The sequence below is a fragment of the Acinonyx jubatus genome, chromosome B4 (genome assembly GCF_027475565.1).
Source record: "Acinonyx jubatus isolate Ajub_Pintada_27869175 chromosome B4, VMU_Ajub_asm_v1.0, whole genome shotgun sequence".
Classification (NCBI taxonomy): domain Eukaryota; kingdom Metazoa; phylum Chordata; class Mammalia; order Carnivora; family Felidae; genus Acinonyx; species Acinonyx jubatus.
The window spans coordinates 4,438,391-4,464,355 of NC_069387.1; the positions used below are offsets into that span (position 1 = coordinate 4,438,391).

General features: G+C 43.1%; 1 protein-coding gene across 6 annotated transcripts in view; it reads right to left on the reverse strand.

Moving 5' to 3' along the window:
* The window catches only part of LOC106988139 (aldo-keto reductase family 1 member C23-like protein), a 130,605-nt gene that overhangs the window by 15,990 nt on the left and 88,650 nt on the right, over nt 1–25,965 (reverse strand). For 4 of the 6 annotated variants that reach the window (XM_053225205.1, XM_015086550.3, XM_053225206.1 and 1 more), the window contains exons 2-4: nt 9,807–9,888; nt 9,201–9,265; nt 1,446–1,568 (exon numbers count right to left, since the gene is read on the reverse strand). In XM_053225205.1, coding sequence (XP_053081180.1) covers nt 1,446–1,568; nt 9,201–9,265; nt 9,807–9,888 — 270 coding nt within the window. Of the gene's footprint in view, nt 1–1,445; nt 1,569–9,200; nt 9,266–9,598; nt 9,706–9,806; nt 9,926–25,965 lie in introns of those variants that run through there. The other 2 variants (XM_053225207.1, XM_053225208.1) reach the window with 2 other exon arrangements.

Here is a 25,965-nt window from a genome sequence, read left to right on the forward strand (position 1 = left end):
CTTGTGAGCCCATGAGCTGGCCTAGCTCATCACTGGGTTTAACCCTCCCACCCCTGGATTTACATCATCTGTGGATTTACACAATCTATCGGTTGACGGTCCCAAGTTAACTCACTCTGTGAGAGACTGTTAAACCGGTTGCAATCCAGAAGTCTAATGCTCAGAGCTATCTGTCAATGCAGTGAAGGTGTGACTTTACACAGCATAAATTAATGATTTACCGATGTAAACTTGGAGGAATGCTTCAAGCGATATTTGAGGAGGAACAGAAATGTAAAAGAAAATCAACTATTTTTTTTATGCAAAATGTCTCATAATTGGTTTTGCTGTGGTGGTTGCTAAGTTGGTCCTCACGTGACTTTTGCCCTTTCACAACTTGGTTATTTTATTTTTAGCTGCCTACTGTTCTGCTGGCCCACCAGGCTGGACTTTAGACCTTCTGCATAATTTCCCCTCACCATCGCCCGCTTCTACCTCACTTAAAATGTCTCCTGGTTATATTTTTTAATCTGTAATTCCCGACTAGTTAATTGGTACCCCGGATTTAAGAGCCAAGAGTCCAAGTAAAAGCAACCCTTGGTGACAGTGCCCTTGCTGAAGTCCTCAGCATTACCCACCATGTGGCTCTCGTGTTGGGGAGTCGATCCTACAACTTTCCTTAAACAATTATAAGCTCCTCCACTAGGAACCACTGAAGATGTGCTCTTGTAAGTTGGAAATGTTCAAATGAGAAACACGCATGGAGTTCAGGGTTCCAAACAGAGAATTTCCAAGTGCCCCCAGGGAATAGTATTAACAACTTGGCCTCTACCAGACTATTTCCCCTCCAGACCACCAGCACTCTCTCTAACTTTAATCTTGACTCTCTCCAGAACATTCAGCGGCCAAGATTTCTCTAGATTGTCTATGCGTGTTGGTGGACAGCAGACGTTACAGAGAAACTTCATCACAAGCAAGCTTGCCATCAAGTCTCCAACATGTGGTGATCATGACACCTGGGTTTCGTTCATTGCAACAGATGGTGAATGGCTACAGCTGGACAGCCGGTGAGAGTACCAGAAATGGCCTCACCCACCCCTGCGTGGCTGACAGATGGCATGCTCCCCTGCCCCTTGATATAGCAGTATGCCACGTGTGACTGTCGAACAAGCAGCGTCAGAGTCACTCGGTAGCTCATTAGAAATGTGGATTTTTGAGCCCTATCCCAGATCTACTCATTTGGAGCCTTTGTAGGTACGGCCTCCAAATCTGCATTTTTAACAAGAACCTCAGTGTTTTCATGCTGATGAAAATTTGAAAATCACTGACTTCATGCACTAAATAACCTAACTGGAGAGAAGCATCTTACGAACAAATAAAATGAGGCCTGCCTGCATTTCCCCAGTTCTGGTTCTGATAAGGACCCACGTCCGCCACCCCTCTGTCTCCGAGGCCACAGTGACTACCTTATTAGGAGCAGAGGTGCCAAATCCCAGCATGGGCATGAAGAACCCATCATTCAGCTTTACAGAGCAGAGTTTCACTGAGCTCATCCCTTTCCACTCTTCTGGCTTTTTATTCAAAGAAATCTGCAGAGGGAAGACAATAGCGTAATTGTTATTTTTTAACAGCTTTAATGAGATAGAAGTCACATACCATAAAATCACCCCCTCGAATTCATCCGCTTCAGCAGGTTTTAGTCTACTCATGGAGTCGTTACCAGTACACAATTTCAGGGCATTTTCATTGTCCTCCACTAAACACCATCCTCCTAGAAACAACACCCCATTCCTTGTTCCTTTCAACTGCCGGCAAACACTTTCTGCCTCGACAGATTTGCCTATCCTGGAAATCTTATGTACATACACCACGTGGCCTTTCGTGACTGCTTTCTGTCACTTAGCCCATTGTTTTCGAGGCCAATCCATGTTGTATCGTGTTTTGGTGTTTCCTTCCTTGTTGTGGCTAAATCACATCCCTTTGTATGGGTGTACCACATGTGGGTTATCCCTTCTTCAGTTCACAAACATTTGGCTTTTCCCACTTTTCGCCTACCATGAATAATGCTTCTGTAAACATTCCTGCACAAGTTTTTGTGTGGACATACGTTTACAATTCTCTTGGGTATGTACGTAGGCGTGGAATTACTGAGTCATAGAACAAACCTGTGTTTAATGTTCTGAGAAACCACCAAGCATTTTCCAAAATGGCCGTACTATTTACACTCCAATTCGTGACAACTCCAGTTTCTCAGCATCTTCTCCAACACTTGTTACGCATTATTGTTTGTCAATAGCCATCCTGACAGGTATGAGGTGATAGTGTGGTTTTGGTCTGCATTTCCCTGAGTGATGAGTGATGTTCATAAACATCTGTTCATAAACCTCTTGGTCATTTGTAGATCTTCTCTGGAGGAATGTCTACTCGAGTCCTTGCCCACTTTTGAACTGGTCATTAGTTTTCCTTGCTAACGAGTTGTAGGAATTCCTTATATATTTTGGAGATGAACTTCTTATCAAATACAGGGTTTGCAAACATTTTCTTCCAATCCAAAGAATCCTTTTCACTCTGTGGATGGTTTCCTTTGCTGTGCACAAGCTTTTTGGTTTGATGTGGCCCCACTTGTTTATTTTTGGTCTTATTGCCTGTACTTTTGGTGTCTTATTCAAGATATCATGGTCAATGTCATTAAGATTTTCTCCTATGTTTTACCCCAGAGTTTTAAAGTTACGGTCTTACATTTAAGTCTTTAATCCATTTTGAGTTGAATTTGACAACCCCAATGCATTTGTATTATTCTATCACGGTCTCAGAATGATTAATCTTTGGTTAATTTTGTTCTTTTTAAAATGTTTATTTACTTATTTGAGAGAGAGCAAGAGAGAGAGAGAGCACACACACGCATGAGCAGGGGAGGGGCAGAGAGAGGGAAACAGAGGATATGAGGCGGCCTCTGCTCTGACAGCAGAGAGCCCGATGCGGGGCTCGAACTCACATACCGTGAGATCATGACCTGAGCTGAAGTCAGACACTTAACCGACTGAGCCATACAGCCTCCTGTGATTAATTTTGTTCTTAAACTATTTAATGAAACTTTAACCCTGTGCCTACCTTTGTTTCTAAGTTTGAATTGATAAACTAAAAGAACAATTGAAATCTAGGCATTATCTGCCTTGTATGTGTAGCAACAGAAAGCACCCAGACCACCTAAATAGTAGTTTTACAAATATGTGTATAATGATTTTTATTCATGTTTTATGATATGGAAAATTATTAAGTATTAAAATTATATATGTGTGTGTGTGTATATATATATATATATGGCTCTGCTCTGACATTTCCAAGTCACTTTCTCAAAAGGCTTTGCCCCATCAGTGTTTACCCTCTGATCACCAGAGCATGAAAATTCCTAGCTCACTCATCAGTGACAGTATTGTGATACTTCACTGAAAACTTCCTAAGCAAATGATCAGGCTGTCAATAGTCTATCATGTCTTATCCATAATAATTAGAGTAGATTTCATTAAAAGACGCTGACTAAGGCTGTGAGATTAATTTCTGGATTCTGCCTCATTTTAATCTTTCCCTTTCCTCTCACGCCTAATTCGGGCACATTAAAACATCTCCTTCCCCTCCCGTCTCAAAAAAAGCACTAAATTACCCGTAAGTATATTCAGCCTCAGTTAATACAGGGAAGATGTGCATGAAATGTCTGCTAACTAGACTTAACCATGTCACCATTTCACAGTCTATACGAATACCAAATCACCAAGCTGCACGTTGGAAACACATTATATGTCAATTATACCTCCACAAAAATTATGCTTCTGCGGCAAAAAAAAAAAAAATACACAAAAATGAAATGCCATTTTCACCACTCTGATTAAACTGTTATATTACGCAAACATATCAAGTGCGAAGACGGTGAATAAAGTTTTAATTCCACAAACAATGAGTAAGTGCCGTATGAAGCTCCAAAATGATGACTGTTGCTGTGATCTTTGTGATTTTACTGTGACTTTTGTGGTCTATTCTGTAGTAGGCAATTTTGAAGATTCCTAAATGAAAATGTATTCTCTTTGAAGAAACAGATTAAAATTTATTTTAAAATTCCCTGGATTCAGGTGCCTTGGTGGCTCAGTCGGTTAAGGATCTGACTGAGGCTCAGGTCATGGTCTCGTGGTCTGTGAGTTCAAGCCCCGCGTCGGGCTCTGTGCTCACAGCTCGGAGCCTGGAGCCTGCTTCGGATTCTGGGTCTCCCTGTCTCTCTGCCCCTCCCCCACTCGTGCTCTGTCTCTCTCAAATATAAATGAACATTAAAAACATCTTTTTAGGGGCACCTGGGTGGCTCAGTCGGTTAAGCGTCCGACTTCGGCTCAGGTCATGATCTCGCGGTCCGTGAGTTCGAGCCCCGCATCGGGCTCTGTGCTGAACGCTCAGAGCCTGGAGCCTGTTTCAGATTCTGTGTCTCCCTCTCTCTGACCCTCCCCCGTTCATGCTCTGTCTCTCTCTGTCTTAAAAATAAATAAACGTTAAAAAAAATTAAAAAAAAAACCATCTTTTTAATAAAACAAATTCCCTGGATTTGTAGATTTTATTGCATAATTGTGATCACAATGAAATTCCTCGCTGGTGCCCAGCCTGCACAGATTTAGAGCCCTGACGTGCCTTTTCACCCTGCCCCGTCCTGTCCTCCTCCATTCAGACTTCTCTTGACCTTTCACTTCGACTTCTCATCTTGCTTGGCCCCCTGTCTAGAACTGCTCCATCCCTGCCTTGCTGGGTATAGAAATTCTTCCAAGACCTTTGAACTTGCACACAGTCGGCTCAGCTACTGGCACACTCCCCTTTGCTGCATAGGCCGTGTCAGGCATTGTTTAACTGTGAAACATCTGTTGGTATTTTCTGGACTTCAGTACTGACTACAGCCTTGACTTGGTGCCTGTGATTCCCCTTGGCGCTGAGTCTCAAGTCTTTAAACCCAAGTTTCGATTTGCCTGCTGATTTTTCCATTTTGTGTTCATTTCCTTTAACCATGCTTTAAAAAAAAAATTAATTTATTTTTTTAAAGTAATCTCTGCAGCCAACATTGGGGCTCGAACTCACAGCCCCAAGATCAAGAGTCACACGCTCCCCCTGCTGAGCCAGCCGGGGCGCCCCTAACCAGCTTCTTTAATAAAGTAACTGTCAATATAGTAGAAGATATTAGTGGCTGACGATACCTCACACTCTAAGAAACAAATATATTGAGTTGGAAAAGTAAGGTGAGCTCGTACGTTTAAAATCCTGTTTCTGGTTCTGTCTCTCCTAAGTGAGGCAAATAGGATTCAGTAGTACCTCTTTCTACCACCAATTTTCATGGGCAATACCAATGACCAGAGTTGACTCCCTGACTCTGATTCCTCCTGGAAGAAATCTGCCTTCTTGGAGAATGGCTATTTGTGTCTTGGATCAGGAAAATTCAGGACAGAACTGAATACAGTGTTGTTGTCAAAGATCAAGGTTTACCATGGCTGGCAGCAACGATGCTGGAAAGACAAAGGCATCCACGGAGGGAATCCTGCCAGACCGCTTGCGACCGTTGGAAGGTGAAAAAATATTGACGTTGTTATTTGGAAGAAGTTGATTCTACGAAAGAGCCGTGAGTTCATAATAATAGTGCAATAGGATGAAGAGAAATAAAATACGTATAATTCGTCACTGATTTTAATAAGTGAGGGGCGGTGAATGTATATGACTATTTCTTCTTCTTTTATATCCATGGCAGGTTATACAGTGACCTGAACTGTTACTTCTTTGTTTTTGCAAGCAGGAAAGAGAGCCCAGCAGTTCTGAAAGCATACCAGGAGGAAGGAGAGCGGAGGTGTATCGGCAGGAAGTGTGCCAAGCACGGGAACAATGGATCCACCAGTGGCCACGCAGGTGAAGGGTCAGTGCTCCAGGGCTCGGTCAAATTCCTCAAGTACAAGAAGAGCTTAATAGCCTTAGGAGAGGCATTTAAATACTATGGATCCCACAACACCGATAAATGGAACCTCAAAAGGGCAGGCATGTCAATTCATGAAAAAATACTAAAACCTATGAAGAAGGCAAAGGCATGGGTGTTTTTTAAAGTGTGTAGAAAGTTAAGTCTTATCATAAAAAGAGAGGTCAATTTGGTGATCCGTGGCTTGGACTTGAATCATTCTTGGAGAAGTAACCACATCAGGGCCCTGACTAGGAATAAATCAGTCAAACAAATCCAGCAATTTGGGCTAATTTTTGGTTCTAGAACATTTGACTTCTGAATACTGAAAGTTGGAATTTGCATAAATTTCAAGTGTCCTGCACTTGGAATTATTATTTGTCTTTTGGATTTTTCAGCCACTAAAAAATGGCTAAGCCATTTTTAGCTTGTGGGCCGTACATACACAAGCAGTGAGCTGTGCCCGCCAGCCACAGTTCGTGGACCTCTGCTCCATAAAATCAGTAGACATTATCATAATATCTCCAGCTATCTCCCTGTAGATTAATATTTTTTAGTTGTGGTGAAATCTGCATAACGTAATGTTTACCATTTCGACCACAGATAAGTGTACAATCCAGTGGCATTAAATCGATTCACGGTGTTGTTCAACCTCCACCGCTCACTACATGCGAAACATTTTTGTCACCACCAACAAAGACTCTGTACCTGTCAAAAATTAGCTTTTGGATTGTTTGCTAGTGACGTGTAGAAACACAACTGATCGTTTGTGTTGGTCTTGCGCTTTGCAACATTGCTGAATTCGGTTATTAGCTTTACAAGTTTCCTTAAGAACTCTTCAGGATTTGCTGTATGTGGGGTCACATCCTCTGTGACTGGGAATGGTTTTACCCCAACCTTTTCAATTTGGATGCCCTTTGTTTCTGTTTCTTGCCTCATGGCTCTGGCTAGAACGTCCGGTACAACATTGACTAGCGTGGTGGGAAGGGGCATCCTATCTTGCTCCCCATCTCAGGAGGAAAGTTTTCAGTCTTCCCGCATCGAGTGTGAAGTCAGGTGTGTTTTTTTTTTTTCTCAAGTTTTTTTTTTTTAATGTTTATTTATTTTTGAGAGAGAGAGAGACAAAGCACAAGAGGAGATGGGAAGAGATGGCAGAGAGAGAGGGAGTGTGACACAGAATCCGAAGCAGGCTCCAGGCTCTGAGCTGTCAGCACAGAGCGAACCCACGAACCACAAGATCATGACCTGAGCTGAAGTCAGACACTTAACCGACTGAGCCACCAGGCACCCCAACACTATCATTACCTCACATGTATCCATGTGAGGAGCTTTCCAGAGATCTGTATGGTGTGGGGTATTGCACCACACTGAAGGCAGAAGCAGATTTGATACTCTAGCTGGCTTCTGTTAGGCTACTCATTCGTTTTTCAAAAATATCAAACAATATCACTCTTCTCCCTAATTGATTTTTGTTTTGCAAAATACTTTTATTCTTCATAAAATGTATTTTTCATGTTAATACGCAGTAGGGTTATTATTTCTTCATGACAGGATACATAAATATTTGAAATGTTCCCCATTTAACTTTCTGATATAGTCTACAGAATCTTAAAAATGCCGAATGTATAGAAACAGAGTAAGATGGTGATTGCCAGGCCAGGGCTACGTGGAGGAGAAAACGGGTGAAGGTGACCAAGGGCACAAACTTACCATTGTAGAATGAGTAACTTCTGGGGATCTAAGCAGCATGCTGACTCTAGTTAATTGCACTGTCTTGCACGCTTGCAAACTGCTAAGCCAGTAAATTTTAAAAGTTCTCACCCCTTCCCCCAAAGTAACTGTGCAAAGTGGTACAGGTATTAAGTAACTTCATGGTCGCAATCACTTTGCAACATACATGTGCGTCAAATGATCATACTCTTCGCCCTAAACTTACACAAGGTTACATATCAATTCTATCAACAAACAAGAAACGTATATATAAATCAAATTATTTTAAAAGAAGAAGTGTGAATTTACCAAAACACAGGAGTGATTTTCTGTATTGCAAAATACTAAAACCATCTAACTAAAATCTGATAATAAAAAAAAGGTGTTATACTGGGGCGCCTGGGTGGCTCAGTCAGTTAAGTGTCTGACTTCGGCTCAGGTCATGATCTCACAGTTCATGAGTTCGAGCCCTGTGTCGGGCTCTGCACTGACAGCTCAGAGCCTGGAGCCTGCTTCGGATTCTGTGTCTCCCTTTCTCTCTCTCTGCCCTTCTCGTGCTCGTGCTCTGTCTCTGTCTCTATCTTAAAAATAAATAAACATTAAAAAAATTTTTTTTTTAATTTAAAAAAAGGTGTTATACTGTGAAAAAAGGCATGCTTTTGAATTGATGAACTGTCATAAGGGATGCAGTTATAACACAAAAGGAAAGATCTGGTGACACACTGGATACGTTCACACGACTAGAAAACACCAGAGATTCTAGGGGAGAAACGTTACTAGAATATACTGAAGACTTCTGTCATTGGGTACAAGACAAATACATAACATTTGCATCAAATACCACAAAATGGAAATGAGTAAACTATTGCCTGTGTTTCCAATCATTACAACTTTAAAATACTTAGGAACAAAGTTAACAAGAGTGATGGCACTTCTACAGGGGAAAACACTATCAAACATCACTGAAGGCCTACAATAATATCTGTGCAAGTGAAAATGTATGCAAAATTTTTGGACAGTTTATTAAAATGTAAATTCTCATAAAATCATATATATACGCCCAAACAATTAAAATTCAAATTCCCCTAAAAGTCCAATTTTTAAAAATTAGATACAAATTTTTCAAGTATAGATTAAAAACTTAATGCCAGAGAGAAAATTCATGGAAAGTATCAGTGATGGACACTTTTTTGACTGGACTTCAGAACTTATTATAAAGCCAGGATTATCTTTAAAAATTGTATCGGTATAAAGTTACACAAAAATCCTTGTGGAACAGAATAGAAAATCCAGAATTAGGTTTTATTTAAGAGATGATTTAAGAGAATTTAAGATATGATTAATTGAGTCATATAATTCAGAGGAGAATAATGAATTCTTTAATGCTAAATTATTTAATTATTTAAATTATTTAATGATGCTAAAAGAAATGTCTATCGAACTCAAATAAAATAGGATTGGATTTCCCCTCTCACGCCATGTATAAAAATAAATTCTAGGCACATAAATGATATACAGAATAAAAAAGGAGAGGAAAAATACTTACAAGAAACTCCAAGTCACAATCTTGTACAAGAGAAGACCTTGTTAAATAGACCAGAGAATCAAACGCTATGAAAGAAAAAATAGATGTATTTGAAAATACAAACATTAAAACTGTGCATGGCGAAATTCCCTATCATCAGAGTTTAATAGGTAAATGATAAATTCGGAAAATATTCATCAACTGGATGGAAGGGAGCTGATATTTATAACCTAAGGGAGCTCTTAGAAGTTGACCAGAGAAAGACAAATAAAAAATTTGAGTGAGGTGACAAGGAGGCTGTGCACAGGACACTAAGCCAAATGTGCACACAGAGGAATGATGTTCTCTGGCAGTCAGGGCACAGCTAATCAGAGTAGGAGAGATCTCAGTTCACAGCCACCTGACGGGCAAAAACATACATGTGTCCTACTATCTATCACGGGTCAGAGCGTGGAGAAGAAAGGGATCTCATCCGTTGAGTTCAGGTCTGTGAAGCTGAACTTGAAAGCAGTCAGGCAGCAATCACTGAAACCAGATTCATAATATCCCTTAACTCGTAAATCCTGATTCCACAGAAATCAAAGACCCAGACCGAGACCCAGAGAGAGTTTGAAGGTCATTTCTTACCCACGGTTCCGGAGGAGAACAATGTGCCACTCGGGACACCCAGGAGGGGCTTTGCGGCTGGTCGAGAGGAAGCCGGAACTCCCTGGGAGCGGAGACGTGGACAGACTTTGTTGTGGCTTCTGGGAAGGAACGGGCAAACCTGGGTGAGCAGGCTTGGGATTGGCTGGTTCTGTTGATAGTGGTCCCGTGTTCACTGTGACTATCGGATCATATGGCCTGGAGCTATCTAAAGTCTCAAGATATTCTTGGGGTGGGGGTGAAGGGCAAGGTTTACCTAGGAGCACCCCATTTTGTGGGTGTTAATGCGTCAGTTTATAGAACTTTAAAGTATGTTTGGGGCACCTGGCTGGCTCAGTCGGTGGAGCAGACAACTCTTGATCTTGGGGTTGTGAGTTCGAGCTCCACGTTGGATATAGAGATTACTTTAAAAGAATAATAAAGTATGTTTAATGCAGTTGGCCCCATCATACTTTAACATCACTGTTGGCACTAGGTAGACTTGGGAAACGGGTAGAAATGACCAGGGAGATCTAGGTAGGTGAGATCTATGGAATGGAAGACACCCTTAGGGTATAGGGCAACATCTTATCACCACACATTGTTGACAGTGTGTGTCAACACAGTGTTTCTTAGCATTTAAGAAAATCACAGCAGGGGCACCCGGGTGGCTCAGTTGGTTAAGAATCTGAATCTCGATTTCAGTTCAGGTCATGATCTCACGGTTTGTGAGTTCGAGCCCCACGTCGGGCTCTGTGTTGACGGCTCGGAGCCTGGAGCCTGCTTCGGATTCTGCGTCTCCCTCTCTCTCTGCCCCTCCCCTGCGTGCATTCTGTCTCTCTCTCTCTCTCAAAAATAAATAAACATTAATTTCTTTTTTAAAGGTGTTTTCATTATAGCACGGGGACAGGACCCATGGGCAGGAATTGCAGCATGGTGATGGTGAGGAGTGACTGATTATCGAGGGTTTTCTACCCTTTGGAGGCAAAGGTGATGTTAGGGCTCCAGGAAATTTGAGTCTATAGGTTCTTGGAGGTCTATTACTGTGTTTTTCTTGTAAATCATTAAGAGAGTTAAAACTACAGTGAAGTTTTTGTTCTACTTGTTTTCACTTGTTTTTCCCCTGCTTTCATTCTCAGGCAGCTACTAGTGCCTGAGGAATGTTTATATATATCTCCTACCTTAAGGGGGCGAGGGGGTGGGTGCAGGCTGTGGGCTGGCGTTTGGCCTTCAGCTTGCCTTTTGCTCTCTTGTCAGGTCCCCAGCTGTCCAAAGCAGAGCTCTGATAAAGACTAAATATGAGAAGGCGTTTATTCCAAGGAATCTGAGCTGGGAGGTCTCGCTCCTGGCCTTAAATTCCACTCTGTTCTACTCCCATACTTGCATGTGAAGGAAAAGACCAATCTGAAGCACGACTACCAGCACCAAAGACAAGAAAGAACAAGGCCCACAGCATGAAAAACCCCATTCACCCCCCATGTCCAGACCCTACTGGCTTTGGAGACTCAGCGCTTTGCCAGACTCAGGTTTTCCTCATGAGGCTGGGGGGAGTCCCCGAGGCGCTGGCCACTCTGTAGCGAGGCATCCTGGAGAGAGGTGGCCGGGCTGGAGAAGTCTGGGGCCTGTCCACACACATGAAGTTGGGTACCCTGGCACTGCCTGATCGGATCAGCCATGCGTGAGGGTAAAAGGAGACACGTTGTAAAACAGAACTCATGCGGGCCAAATTCCTTAATGAAACAAAACCACAGGCAAAAATCCTAAGTCCCAGACAATCAAACACAAGAAGAAAACTAACAGTAAAAGGAGGGACCAAAAAGACAACAATACAAACTTAGAGCCAGGACAACAAAGAAGAATGAACCGGGATTAAAGCACAGTAATGAAACAGGAGACAAAAATAACGCAGACTTGCCCGGGTAACTTAGAGCTAAAGTTTTTGAAAGACAGAACACTTAGTTAGGAAATGTGATTAAGGAAAACAGAAGGTATATATAAATAAACTACATTTAGGATAAAAAGTGGAGGCTGAGTACATTACGAAGATCTCTCCGACCTTTGTTGGGAGGGCTAAGTTGTCACCGATGCTTTCAAGGGCAATTTGACATCAGTTGAAGTTTAAAACGCTCTTTTCCTCGGATCGAGCAATTCCACTTCTAAAAACATATCTCACAGAAATATCTACATGTGTCCAAAGATAGGCAAAGATATTCTTTGCTGCATTGCGCGTAAAAACAGTAACCAAAAAATGAATACGTACTTGTCAATAAAATTCAGTTTAAATAAGTCATGGTTCCAACCGTACTGGGGAGCCCTGGAAAGAATGTGGTAGCTGATGTGAAAACAGCAGATTCAGAGTAATATGTCTACACAGCCTCTCTCTATGCCAAAATATGGGCTTTGTATGTATGGGTAGAGTCCATACGTGCACACAGGCTGTCCTATGTTGTGTAAACGCACAGTGAAGGTGCAGAAGCCTACTGACCTTCATCAAGGGGGTACCTCTGGGGAGTAAGCAGTGGAGAGTGGTATAAAGCAAGCTCTGTCAGCACAGAGCCCGACGCGGGGTTCGAACTCATGAATCACTAGATCATGACCTGAGCCGAAGTCGGACGCTTAACCAACTGAGCCACCCAGGTGCCCCCGGATATGACTTTTGTTCATTTTAAAGGCTGGAAAGGAAACCTGACTTATTTCAATGTTTCCCAAGGCAGAGGGAAGAGAATCCGGGGACAGACACCAGAGCACATGCACACCCGAGAGTGTCCGTGTCTCTGCAGCCTCAGGACCTGCCTCGCCTGCAAGGTCAAATGCCACACTAGCGAAGTTCCGTGTCGGAAACACAAACTGCCCAGTGCATTTTGAGCAGAGACGATGGAAAGAACTGGGCGCTCAGAAAATCACTGGCAGGGCCAGAAAGTGGGATCTCCACATGATCTCCAGGAATGCCCCCATGACTGATGGTCCACAGAGGTGTCCAGAGTCCCCAGTCAGAAAGCAGGCCATCAGGAGGTGGCCTCGGTAACTCAAGAACACACCCCCAAAGCGGTGATCTCCAGTGGTCACGAACCCACTGCCGCCATGGTGCCCTGGACAACAGAGCGGTCACCATCCATCAGCGAGTTGGTCTTTGCAGCACGAAACAGGTGCCAGGTGGTCCCGTGCACGTAGCCTCTGCACCACGACTGCCTGTGGCCACCTCCGAAGCCAGAGGCTGCCGCCTGCCGTCACTAGTACCTTAACTGCCAGCAGAAAACACCCCCAAACCATAAGGCAATAGCTTCTGCCTTCCAAATCCCATGCGAGCGCTTCTAATTGGCAGAACCCAATTAGCACATAGAAACCCTAATTTGTAAGAGTCTATTTCTGTGCCGGTAGGCCAAATAGTCTTCCTGGTATCAGGGTATACCCAGGACATGGAAAATGAGTTGAGTGCCAACTAATGAACAGGCAGTGAGCAGAGTGCTTAAAATGCATGGTCTCGGGGCACCCGGGGGGGCTCAGTGGGTTGAGCGTCTAACTTCAGCTCAGGTCATGATCTTGCGGTTCATGAGTTCGAGCCCCACTTTGGGCTTGCTGCTATCAGCCTGCCAGTGCAGATCCTCTGTCCTCCTCTCTCTGCCCCTCTCCCAGTTGCACTCTCCCAAAAATAAATAAATATTTAAAAAATAATAATAAGATAAAATGTGTGATCTCAAGTGCCTTCCCGGAGGCTGCGCCCTCCTTCCCACTGTGGGAGATTTCATTGTTTAAATTATCCAAAAGTGACCTCACCCAGGAGGATAAAAGATCTTTCTCTGCAAAAGGGATCTGACCCGGAGAAAATTCTTTCTGTTACTACTTTTGAGGTTCCCCAATTTATACTGGGATAAAGCTCCGCCCACCACCCCTTATAGAGCAGATTACCAGTCGTTTGGGGAAATCCTATGGCATGAAAGACAGGAAGAAAGAGGACAAATAACTTAGGGACAAAAAAGCATAGAGACTAGCCAACAATGGAGTTTTTAATTTTTTTTCAAATGTTTATTTGTTTTTGAGAGAGACAGAGACAGAATGCGAGTGGGTTAGGGGTAGAGAGAGAGAGAGGGAGACACAGAATCCGAGGCAGGTTCCGGGCTCTGAGCCATCAGCACAGAGCCCAACACAGGGCTCGAACTCACAAGCTGTGAGATCATGACCTGAGCCGAAGTCAGACACTCAACCGACTGAGCCACCCAGGTGCCCCCCAACAATGGAATTTTTAAAACAAAGACTACAGTTATTCTTCAGAAGGATAAGGTGAGAATGAATCCATAGAACAAAAATAAAATTCTATTCCTTAAAAAGAACAATGAAGAGCTAATAGAAATAAAGAATAAGACAGGCAGAGTTTATTATGAAGGACAGCATTACCGCTGCACATTTCCAAGGAGAAAACCCCAGATAAATTATAAAAAGTATACTTTAAGTGTACTGGAAAGTTGTGGAAACAACAGAAATGAGACAAACTAAAATTCCCCTTCTTCAATGCATGGATGATCATGAGCTATTTTCTTTCCTGCAGGAATTTCCCAGTTTTGATGAGCCAAAGTCAGGCTTGACCCAGACAAAGGAATTCTACTCAGGGATTTACAAACTAGCAGAGAGAGTATCTGGCATAGTGCAGGCCTAGCATGTCAGATTATAAACTCAAAAATAAAAACAAAAACAAAAACACCAAAGTACTGCAGGGTTTTTTCCCAAGAGACATTTTCTGAGGTCTAGGGCATGTTTGAAGCTTGGGGTCAGGGTCAGAAGCATCTGAGAAGCAGAGTAAAAAATCCTGAAGTCTTGTGGTGCTTTGGAATGAAAGTCATACTTGAAGGGGAGACAATGTCCAGACCACAACACAGGCAGGGAAACCCAAGCAGAGCATATCAGTCTCGTTGAAAGGACCAGACTGAAGTCAAAGCCCAGGCAGGCTGGGGAAGCTAGATATTGCACGGTGGTTACCAGAAAACAGGGAGCCATAGAGCAAACGAGCCCCCAAAATCTGCCTAGGAGTCCCCTTGAGTGTATGACTAAATACTGAGATGTGAAACGCCACAAAGCCACACAAATATAGATGGGAGCACTTAGTTAAACAATTCCAAGATGACACAGAGCTAGGACATGTCTGAGTTTTGATCAGCAGAGTAGAGAAAGAATCTTTGTTGAAACCCCATGGAATTCAGTATAGACCCTAGAAGAGTAATATTTTACATTCCAGAAGAACTGCAAAAAAAAGGTTAAAGGTAAGCTAATAAGATAATAATGACGCTAAATATAACTAATGTGTTAATACAAAAGAAAGCAGAAAAAGAGAAAAAAGGAACAAAGAACAGATGAAACGAATAGAAAACAAAGAGGAAGATGGTGGATTTAAGTCCAAGTATATCGATAATTACGTTAGATATACATGGTTTAAACACTCCACTTAAAAGGCATAGATATTTAGGCTGGATGAAAAGCAGAATCTATATGCTATCTACAAGAAACAGATAATGCCGCCTGTGCACAGATCACGTGATTTTCAATGATGGAAACTCCAAAAACATTTTGTATACTAATAGAACTGATATGTGAGTTTAGAAGGACACAGAATACAAAGTCAGTATTTGAGAGATTGGTGGTATTTTTATAGACTAAAAATAAAAAAACAGAAATTGATTTTTTTTTAAGCAGTATCCTTTACTCTTGTATTACGAAGCAAAATATTTAGGGGAAATTTAGAAATATGTGCAAGATTTGTACGCCAAAATACATGGAATGTTGATGAGAGGGATTAAGAATACCTAAGTAAATGAAGAGAGATACTGTGTCCATGGATTGGAAGGCTCAATATTGCTAAGCTGTCAATTCTTCCCAAAATGTTTCTCTAGATTTCAGATTGTCAGACCCGCTATTAGCAAGTTCTACTTCCACAACCCCGGCAGAACTCACCGAGAAGCTCATGTGGAAAAGAGTTTGAGCGAATTGAAAAAGTTCAGCCTGAAGTGAACAAAGATGAAATATTGGCATGTATGTATGTATGTATGTTAAGTAAACTCTACACCCAACATGGGGTTTGAACTCATGACCCTGAGATCAAGAGCCGCGTGTTCCCCCGACTGAGCCAGCCAGGTGCCCCAGCAATTAATTATTTTAAATAGCTGAATTTTTTTTTTTTTTTTTTTTTTTTTTTACAGTCTTCCCATTATGTTACTCATCCCCACTTACGGCAGGATAGGAAGAGTTTATGTCCTGGCCGAAGTATGGTGGAGAAGTTCAGTGCCCTCCCGGGTGGGGTTGATGGGCCGGTGGATTCCCACCCATTACCTGCCCCCCCCATCTGTGGAGTGCTAAGGAGTGCTCCTGTCTAGACCAACGATGATGTGAAACAACCCTACTGCTCTGACCTGATAAGCTGTGTTCACTCTGCCATGATCTCCATCACCAATATTTGCTGCGACTAAGCAAACTCAACTTCGAAGACAGGGTCTAGAGTCCAAGGGCTTCTCCGCACATTTTAGTCAATGCTTCCCTCTAGCGTGTGGCTTTGACATCGCACGAGCCCAGGGTTGTGACCATAGATGCAAAGAGTTTGAATAAACCTAGAGACCTTTCCCAAATTCCCCGCGGCTAGCGTATTTCACAGATAAGGAAACTGAAATGCCAGGTATTTTGCCAGGATCTCCTGACGGCACATAGGAGATCACGCAGAAGAGAAGACGGGAGGGTGACGGACGAGCACCCACATCATCGGGTTATTTTTAAGCCACTAACCTTGTAGTAATTTGTTACAGCATAATAAGAAATGAAGGCAACTGGATTGTGCAATCCTATACATTTACTTTATTTTCGGGCTTTAAAAACCTTTCTGTGATAAGAGCCCACAGGCTTCACTCTTGCCCTAGAAAGTAAAGAATGGAGGAGATAGGATAGGATGAAAACCTGACATGAGGTGGCAGCGAGAAATACAGTAAGAATTTAAGTTGTATAATTTTGTGGGTTTCTTTAAAGTTGAAAGTGTAAAGAGCACCTGGGTGGCCCTTCCTTCCTTCCTTCCTTCTCTCCCTCTTTCCTTCCTTCCTTCTTTCCTTCCTTCCTTCCCTCCTTCCTTCATTCCTTCCCTCCTTCCTCCTTCCTTCCTTCCTTCCTTCCTTCCTTCCTTCCTTCTCCCCTCCCTCTTTCCTTCCTTCCTTCTTTCCTTCCATCCATCCCCCCTTCCTTCCTTCTCCCTTCCTTCCTTCCCTCCTTCCTTCTCCCCTCCCTCTTCCCTTCCTTCCTTCCTTCCTTCCTTCCTTCCTTCCTTCCTTCCACGGGTACCGCAGGAGTGCCCTGTGTTAGACACTTCATGGAGAAGGTGCAGACATGGGAGCTCTGTCCTCAGAGGTCATGGTACACCCAGAGAGACAACAGAATATGTGTGTCCATGTCCCTGCAAAAACTGAGACCGGAACTATCTCAATTTCTGGGGTGAATGTTCCGGGGAGATATACCTGTAAGGGATCGAGGAAGCAAGACTGGGCTGAGGCAGAAGCTGACCCAAAAAGCAGTTGTGTCATTGCAACCCAAGTTCGGCTGCCTGTTGCTTGAAAGGCCAAGACTCAAGAGACAAGTTTTGATTGGAAAGGAATATGAGATTCATTCCAGAGGCCAGCAATCTGGGGAGAAGGCAGACTCTTGTCCAAAGGCCAACAACTCCCAGGTTTCTGCCTGGTTCAGATTTTGAAAGGGGTTTAATCAGTTAAGGGAGTACAGTGGTCTGTGACATTTCTTGCTGACATGCAGACTCGATGCCCATTGTAGAATTAGCTCAGTGCTGGGATTAGCTCAGTGCTGTAGAATTAGCTCAGTTGTGTGAGAAGTTCAAGTTCCCTGGGGCCGGGGGCGGGTGGGGGCTTGTGCAAGAAGGTCTGATTCCTGGGTACCCAGGCTTTGTGCAAGAGTACTGTGATCTTCAAAGGAGGGAAAAGTCTACAGATGTGCAAAGGGAGGTCAGTCAAGTCTTTTACTTGAAAAAGAAACATTTTGCTAAAAGTTGCTGGGCTAAGGGTGCCTGGGTGGCTCAGGTCATGATCTCACAGTTCAGTCTGTGAGTTTGAGCCCCACGTCAGGCTCTGTGCTGACAGCTGGGAACCTGGAGTCTGCTTCAGATTCTGTGTCTCCCTCTCTCTCTGCCCCTCCCCTGCTCGCTCTCTCTCTCTCTCTCTCTCAAAAATAAATAAACATTAAAAATTTTAAAAAATAAAATAAACACGGTGAAGGGCACACATCGCTTCGAAGGCTTTCCCCCAAGTCCCTAGAAAATTCAAATGAGCAGGGTTGCCCATTAGCCTGTCTCTCCAGGCGGATGAGAACTCAGTGAACCTGGTCTAATGCTTTACCCGAGAGTGTAATTACCCAGAAGAACATCTATTGCCTCATTAAGTCTCTGTGGCCATTAACAGCAAAGCAAACAGAGCTGGGCAAGTTGGCAAATGCAATCTAGCCATTTGCAAGGTTGAAGACGGGGCCCTCGTTGTCAGCAGGTGGTAGGCGCTGGGCAGTGGTTTTCAGCTAATCCTCCCCAGTGAGCACGGCACCCAGGACCTCTGTGTCTTCAAGCAGGACCCCGTGAAAGGGAGCCAGGAGATTCACCTGTTTAAATAGCTAAATCTCCCAATGATAGCCACCAAAGGCTTCCTTCCTTCTTCTTTTTTTTTTTTTTTTTTTTTGGTTTGTAAGTTTATTTATTTTGAGAGAGATAGCCTACAAGCAGGGGAGGGGCAGAGAGAGAGAGGGAGACTCTGAAGCAGGCTCTGCACTGTCAGCGGAGAGCCCAATGTGGGGCTCGAACTCACACACTGTGAGCCGCCTGGGGTGGGGGGGCCTTGATGCTTCCTTTCTTTGCTCTGCAGAGGAGAGCAGTCTCAAAATGTCGAGTCCGAGACGATTATGACACGTCCGGCTATCACGTGCCTGAATGGGGGGAGGGGGCGGTGCCTGTGAAGATGGGGGTGTGGAAGGAGGAAGGATTGCTTTCTTTGGACAAATGCATCGGTGTGGAGAGCTAAGCCACGTGGTGAGCAAGCCTTGGTGTGAGAGAACAGCAGGAATGAGAAGGGAAGTCGGGGGTCGGCTCCTCCCCTCCCTCATTTTTAGAGAGAACAAACTGAAACTCACAGGGGAGGGATGGCTTGCCCAAGGTCCCATGGCTGGCTCCTGATTGAACCCACGCTCCAACTCGGCTATCCTGACTCCCACTGGAGGCTTCTACCCACCTCCCCAGAAAAAGTGAAGGAAAAGGAGAAAAGTGGGCGATAAAGCAAGTGAAGACAGAAAACTTGGGGAAAGGTGTGAGATTAAACTCGGAAAACGGGAAAGAAAAAGCTGGGGATACAGGATCCTCAGGACGGATGGAGATTCTAAAATCCCTGTGCACAACAAGAGTCAGGAGAGCTCTGGAGACCCTATGTGAACCAGCCCTAGGATTTCAAATGTTCTAGAGCTGAGGTGGTGAATTTGACCACATTTGGCCACATCAGAATTTAAAACTCCCGTTTTATAGTAGAAACTTAAAATACAGGGACAAACCAGGAGAAATATTGCAAATATCTAGCAAGGACTTAGAGCCATAAAAGATAAAGAATTCCTAATCAATACAAAAGGACTATACAAAATATGGGAAAAAATGGGCAAAGGATATCAGCCAACCATTCATAGAACTGGAAACAAAAACGTCCAATCAAATAGGAAAAGTCGATCAACTTTACATGTGATCAGGAAAATGCCAATTAGGGGCAAATGCCAATTAGGGGCAAAACGAAATACTGCTTTACACACAGCAGCCTGGTAAAAAGTTCATGTTTGATACTGAGTCTGTGGAACTTGTACATTTATACCCAGCTGGCAAAAGTAAAACTGGGTACAACCACACTGAAGAGACAATTGGTCAAATCTACTGAAGCTAAATTTCCAAATTTTCATTTTCGTGTTTAAGCAAATGAATGCATGTTACTCTTATGGAAGAGAGGGTCACTTTGACCAAAACTTTGCTATTCAGTCAGCACCAGGCACGATGCTGAGCACTTTACGGGAGTTATTTAATAAACTCTGGACCTCTGACATCAGCAGTAAATGACCATAGACCCCAAGGTCTGCTTTTTCTGGGCACCTGTGGCTGGTGGGCCATCTTGCCCAAAGGGTATCCCTCCGAACCCCCAGGGGAGCTTTTTCAAAATACACATACCAGGACCCCTCAGAATTTTCTGTAGAGGTGGAGCCTAGGAGTTCCCCAGATGGTCAGAAGGATGGCTCCTGGTTAAGAGCTACTGATCTGGGCTCTGGAGTGCATCCTGGCTTGATCCCTCCATACCAGAAAGACCTCCTCCTCCTGCACTGAGCGCCTAGCTGGGTACCTGATGTAAATCGCTCCTTTTCCAGACCTTCTCCCATAGGCTCCATTCCAACCTTTTTAAAAAGTGGTTTGAGGGTTAAGCACTATGCTCAGAAACTCCTTTGGCAGGGACCCCTGAATCCCTAAGATGCCACACCCATCACTCAAAAGGTCTTCAAAATAGAAATGCTAATGGAAACCAGAAATAGGATTGTTCTTCCCCCAGGTTTCATGGTAATAAAGAGACAGCCTGTGAATCAGCTAACGTAAAGGGCAAGGGGTGGGGAAGGTTGAGCAAAAGCGAGCACAGAATCCATCACCTGATAATATCACCCAACCCACCAGTCTCTTTAATCATTAAATAGGAAAGTAATTAAAAATAATAATAATAGCTGGGCTATTGTTCTGGGAAGGATGTATGGGACATGAGGAGGTGGTACCCTTGACCTAATACACTGAGAGAATATAAAGGATTTTTCTAAATGAGGAAGCCACCCACTGAGCAAAGTTTTGACGGGCAGCAGAGAAACGAAACCACTCTCATTCTTGTCCAAGAGAAATGCAGTCAAGATTTCAAAGCCCCGGAATCCAAATGCCAATGTCGCCACTTCCTGCCGTGTCATCTCAGGGAAAGACCCCAGTGTCTTCACGTAGATGTGGGGAGAATCATGATACCCATGTTACAGGGCAAATATGTGTTAATAACCAGACAACTTAGCCTCACAAGAAACTTTCATACATGTAAAACATTCCCCCATGCCTAGCGCTGGGTGAGTGTTCATCAGATGGTTGATAATCACCGTGACAATATAGATGTCCATGTGGATTTCTGCCTCTGGTCTCTTGAGGAATGCTAGGCAGGGGCTTTAGTACTCAGAGCCTCAGAGCCGCATTCCCTCCGTACACACAAAAAGGGAATTATTACTTCTGACCCCAATCCTCCAGAAGTCTTCATTTTCCCAAAGGGTTAAGACATGTATGGTACTGTCCAGAAAAAAAAAATCTATCACTGATCTTCAGCCTTAAAAAAGAAGGTGATTCTGCCATTTGGGACAACACGGATGAATCCAGAAGACAGTATGATAAGAGAAATAAGCCAAAAACAAGCCCTGCATGATCTCACTCATGTGTGGAATCTAAACTCGTTGAACTCATAGAAGCAGAGAGTAGACTGGTGACTGCCAGGGGCTAGGGCTGGGGTATAGGGAGATGTTGGTCAAAGGACACAAAGTTCCATTGCACAAGATGAATACATTCATCCTAAAATTTGCTAAGAGGGTAGATCCTGTGTTCTCACCCCCACCAAAAAAAAGAGTAACTATTGAGGTGATACATTAATTAGCTTGATCACGGTGATTATTTCACAATTCATATCAAATCACCCAATTTAAATATATCCAATTTTACTTGCCAATTACACCTCGATAGAAAAGATCCTGATCTAGTGGGAAATGATGCCAGTATTCCTGCTTTTACGTGGCTTCTAGCAACAGGATGTGAAGCCCAATGAGCTGACAGAACAAAAGGCAAGCACATCTGAGGAACCCAGCAGCCAGGGAGAGGGGGAGCTGGGGAAATGTGTGGAACGTGCCCGATGAAGCAGACATGGGGGAGACAGATGGACACCTGCAGTAAAAGGTAATGGGGTACCTACGGATATCGAAGGGGAGCACAAGAAGATGGCCAGGGGCTCTACCCAAAAACATGTTTGGAATTTTATTTTATTCCTTTTAATTTTTTTTTTTTTTGAGAGAGAGAGAGAGCTAGAGAGAGCGAGAGAGAATGAGTAAGGAAGAGGCAGAGGGAAAGAGAATACCAAGCAGACTTTGCACTGTCGGCACAGAGCCAAACACGGGGCTCGAACTCACCAACCGTGACGTCACGACCTGAGCTGAAATCTAAAGTCAGACGCTCAGCCGACTGAGCCACCCTGGCACCCCATGAATTTTAAAATCTAGTATGTGGGTTAAAGAACGAGATGGTCATCCACTGTTGAGGCCAAGTGTAAGAAATATGTCAAAGTACAGGAAAACAAAATCCGAGGGATTTATCCTGGCTGGATAAACCCAGGAGACTTAATTTTTGATGAAGAGGAAAAACAACCTATTATGAGAGAATAACAGGCACCACATTCGCCCTTAAGCAACTAGAAGACCAGACAAACACATAACGCGTATTTTCGACACTGGATAACAGCTCAGGACTGCCAGTTTCATCTGAGATTGTCCTTGATAAGATTATAGATTATGTCTCAACCCTGTCAACTCTAGCATTCGCATCTTTTTAGTATTTTGTGTGACAAAATGGGAAGCGCTCCCTGCTGCGTCCCACAGCGCAATGGTTGTTTCCACGGAAAGCACTTGTACAGGGGTTTGAATTGCACACTGAAAAAGTCATCTTTCCACTGAGCATTATTTTTACTTCAAAGAACAAATGACAAACTGTGATTATTCAAACATAGACATGTGGCAGGCATTTTCTCACTGCCTAACTAATTCTCAAAACTAACGATGTTTGTTGCCAAGGATAAAAATTGAGCTTTTCAAGAGAAAATTATATTTTGGGAAAACTTGTATCAGCCACTCTGACCTCACTCAACAAGAAACAGATAATGTAACCAGTCTTATATTTATCAATGAAATTAAATTTGTAGGTAACAATGTTTGTTTTATGAGCCACTTACTATCCTGATAACAAAGCCAGACAAAGATATAACACCAACAAAAACCTTTTCAAGATAATATCCCTCATGAACCTGGATACAAAAATCCTCGACAGAATTCTAGCTAATCAAATCCAGCAATATGTCAAACAATAAAACATCATGATCAAATGGTATTATATCCCAGAAATAGAGAAAGCACAAATTTAAAAAAAAAAAATACCATCGATTCTCATTATGTGCGATATTTATGTGTGATAAAGTTGCTGCAGATTAAGCAAATACTGAACCGTTGTTCCTGAAGGAAATACACGGTTAGTTTCTTGCCAGCTTCTGGTCACATCGTTCTCCTCAATTAATCAATATATAACCCTGTTTCGTGTGTGATTCTGTTTGAGGAAACCTCATTTTACATATATTGTTGAATCCCTAGCCTTGGACTCATGACCAACAGCATCACGGGTCATGCCTAAATGAAACTTTAACACAGGTATTTCCTCTATAAAACCGCCCAGAGTGCTCTTACACTCAGGAACATGAGACAGCACTTCAGCATTATGCCTGGCGATCATTTTAAACAGAAATCACCAACAAAAAGCAACACTAACAACAACAAAAAAGCCAAAAGTCTACCATGTGAGAGCCAAATCAAGAAGGCAGAGCGTAGCCTTGTTTGACCTCAGTTGGAAACATGCGCGTCAGGTGACAGTTTTTGGCCACTATGAACCTGTCTGTGAACGACCACAAAAGCTCCGCAAGTATTGATTTTGGGATGAGCTATACATTGTAGCATTTAGGAAAATTCACAGACACAGAATCCACGAATAATGAGGATTGACTGCAATCGTAGGGAGAAAAATGTCTATGAGTTGAAGAAACATTTGAGTCTGCAATTTAAAGGTCTCACTGGGGGCGCCTGGGTGGGTCAGTTGGGTAAGCGTCCGACTTCGGCTCAGGTCATGATCTCGCGGTTCATGAGTTCAAGCCCCGCGTCGGGCTCTGTGCTGACAGCTCAGAGCCTGGAGCCTTCTTGGGATTCTGTGTCTCCCCTCTCTCTTTGCCCCTCCCCCACTCATGTTGTCTCTCTGTCTCTCAAAAATAAGTAAACAATTAACAAATAAATAAATAAAGGGCTCACTGGATCCTGTCTAGATTGATGAGAAAAGACGCATTTATGGGCATATCCTAACAAAGTTCTTGAATTATAATGATCAAGAGGGAAATTTGCAAACTTCCTGGGAAGAAAACAAGTTACCCATAAAGAGGGGAATCCGACTTGCCTCGGACTTGTCTGCTACACGGTAAGCTGGAACATTGCTACCGAAATTGTAGTCTGCTGAGTGGCAGCAGTTACATCAGCTGGGAGCTTCCTAGAAATGCAGAAGCTCAGGCTCACTCCAGTCCTACTGCATTAGAATCTGCATCTTGACAAGATCCCCAGTGATGAGTGGGCACATTGAGGTAGACAGTAAGAGCGTCTACAGACTTTTGAGAAAGAGGCTGTCACCCAGGTACTCTCCGAGCAGCCAAGCTACTGTTTCCTATCAGGATAAAAGAAAGCTGCTTAGTGAGAGACTCAGACTGAGAGAATACCACCTCTGGATCCCATCTAAAAAAAACTACATGAGAAACAAAACTAGTCAAATGATACATGAACTAAAGAAAAAGTCTTCAAGGTGGGGGAAGATGAAAAGGTAGGAGCAAGGAATCTTTCGGCATATAGTTAGTTAAATATGAATGGGGAAGAATAGATTCTCTGAGAATGTATAAATAAGGACCTTTGTACCAGAAGAGACATCCTATAAGGGACATTCTAATAACATGAGATTATTTCACAGAACCTAGATGACAGAGAGAGATAAAAGTATTGCGAGGACTTGTTAGCTCCTGGTGATGGGGTGGGGGAGGAGAGTACAAGAATTTTAAACTAAAGTTCTAAGGCGAAGCTTTGAGTGGGTTATACTCTGCACCTCAATGCATGGAGGCCCCCGCAAGGTTGCCCCACACCTACGGATGGTTGACTCTGGAATGATAACACCCCTTTCTCCCACTAAGCTCAGAGAAGGAGCACCAGAGGAATGCCGGGAAAAGTCCCATGCCTCTTGGTTACTCAGAGGAGGGGGAGGAGGGAGCACAGAGAATGCATGCTGTTTACTGGGTACCCACTATGTATGAGTCATTTATATATACAACCTTATTTAACCTTCCCAGAAATCCTGAAAAATAGACATTTTCTCTGTTTTCCAGATGAACAAACCTGAAGCTTAGAGAGGATAACTTGCCACAGGCAAGCTAGTAAATAAGAGAACTGGAATTTGAGTTCAGATATGTTTGCTTCCAAAGTCCTTGCTAACTGGGTGAGGAAGAGAGGTTCAGAATCAACAACAAACAGCAACTTCCTGGTAGCGTCCACCATTGCTTCTTCCCTCCCTTACATGAGAAACTCGTTAGTCCTTACTACCTGCTGACTCCTCCTCTTAGATACTACAGTAACCTGTAGGTGCTGAAAGAAAAGCACAAGAAGTAAAGTCAAAGTGAGGCAAACACCTTCCCAACTTAGAGATGTGGATTTTCCTGGTTGACAATCTTAGGAGAAGAAAGTTTCCAAGACAAATAAAATCCAAGAAGAACTAAATATATGGAGATGTATTCCATGTTCATGGATAAGAAGACAGTATTGTCAAGATACCAGTTATTCCCAACTTGATCTATAGATTCAATGCAACACCAATCAAAGTACAATCAATTTATTTGTGAATATTACAAATTGACTCAGCTTATATAGGGAGACAAAAGACCCAGGACAGCTAAGATGTTATTTAAAAAGAACAAAGTTGGAAGACTGACACTACCTGACTGCAAGACTCACTGTAGAGCTACAGCAATGAAGGCAGTGTGGTACTGATGGAAAAATAGACACATAAATCAATGGAGTAGAATAGACGGATAAATAAGCCAGAAATAGACCCATACAAATATAGCCAGCTAATTTTTGACAACGAGCAGAGCCAATATTAAAATTTAAAAATATCCGCTCTGCAAAAGACAATGTCAAGAGAATGAAAAGACAAGTCACAGACTGTGAGAAAAGATTTGCAAAAACATATCTGATAAAAGGACTATTACCCAAAATATACCCTTAA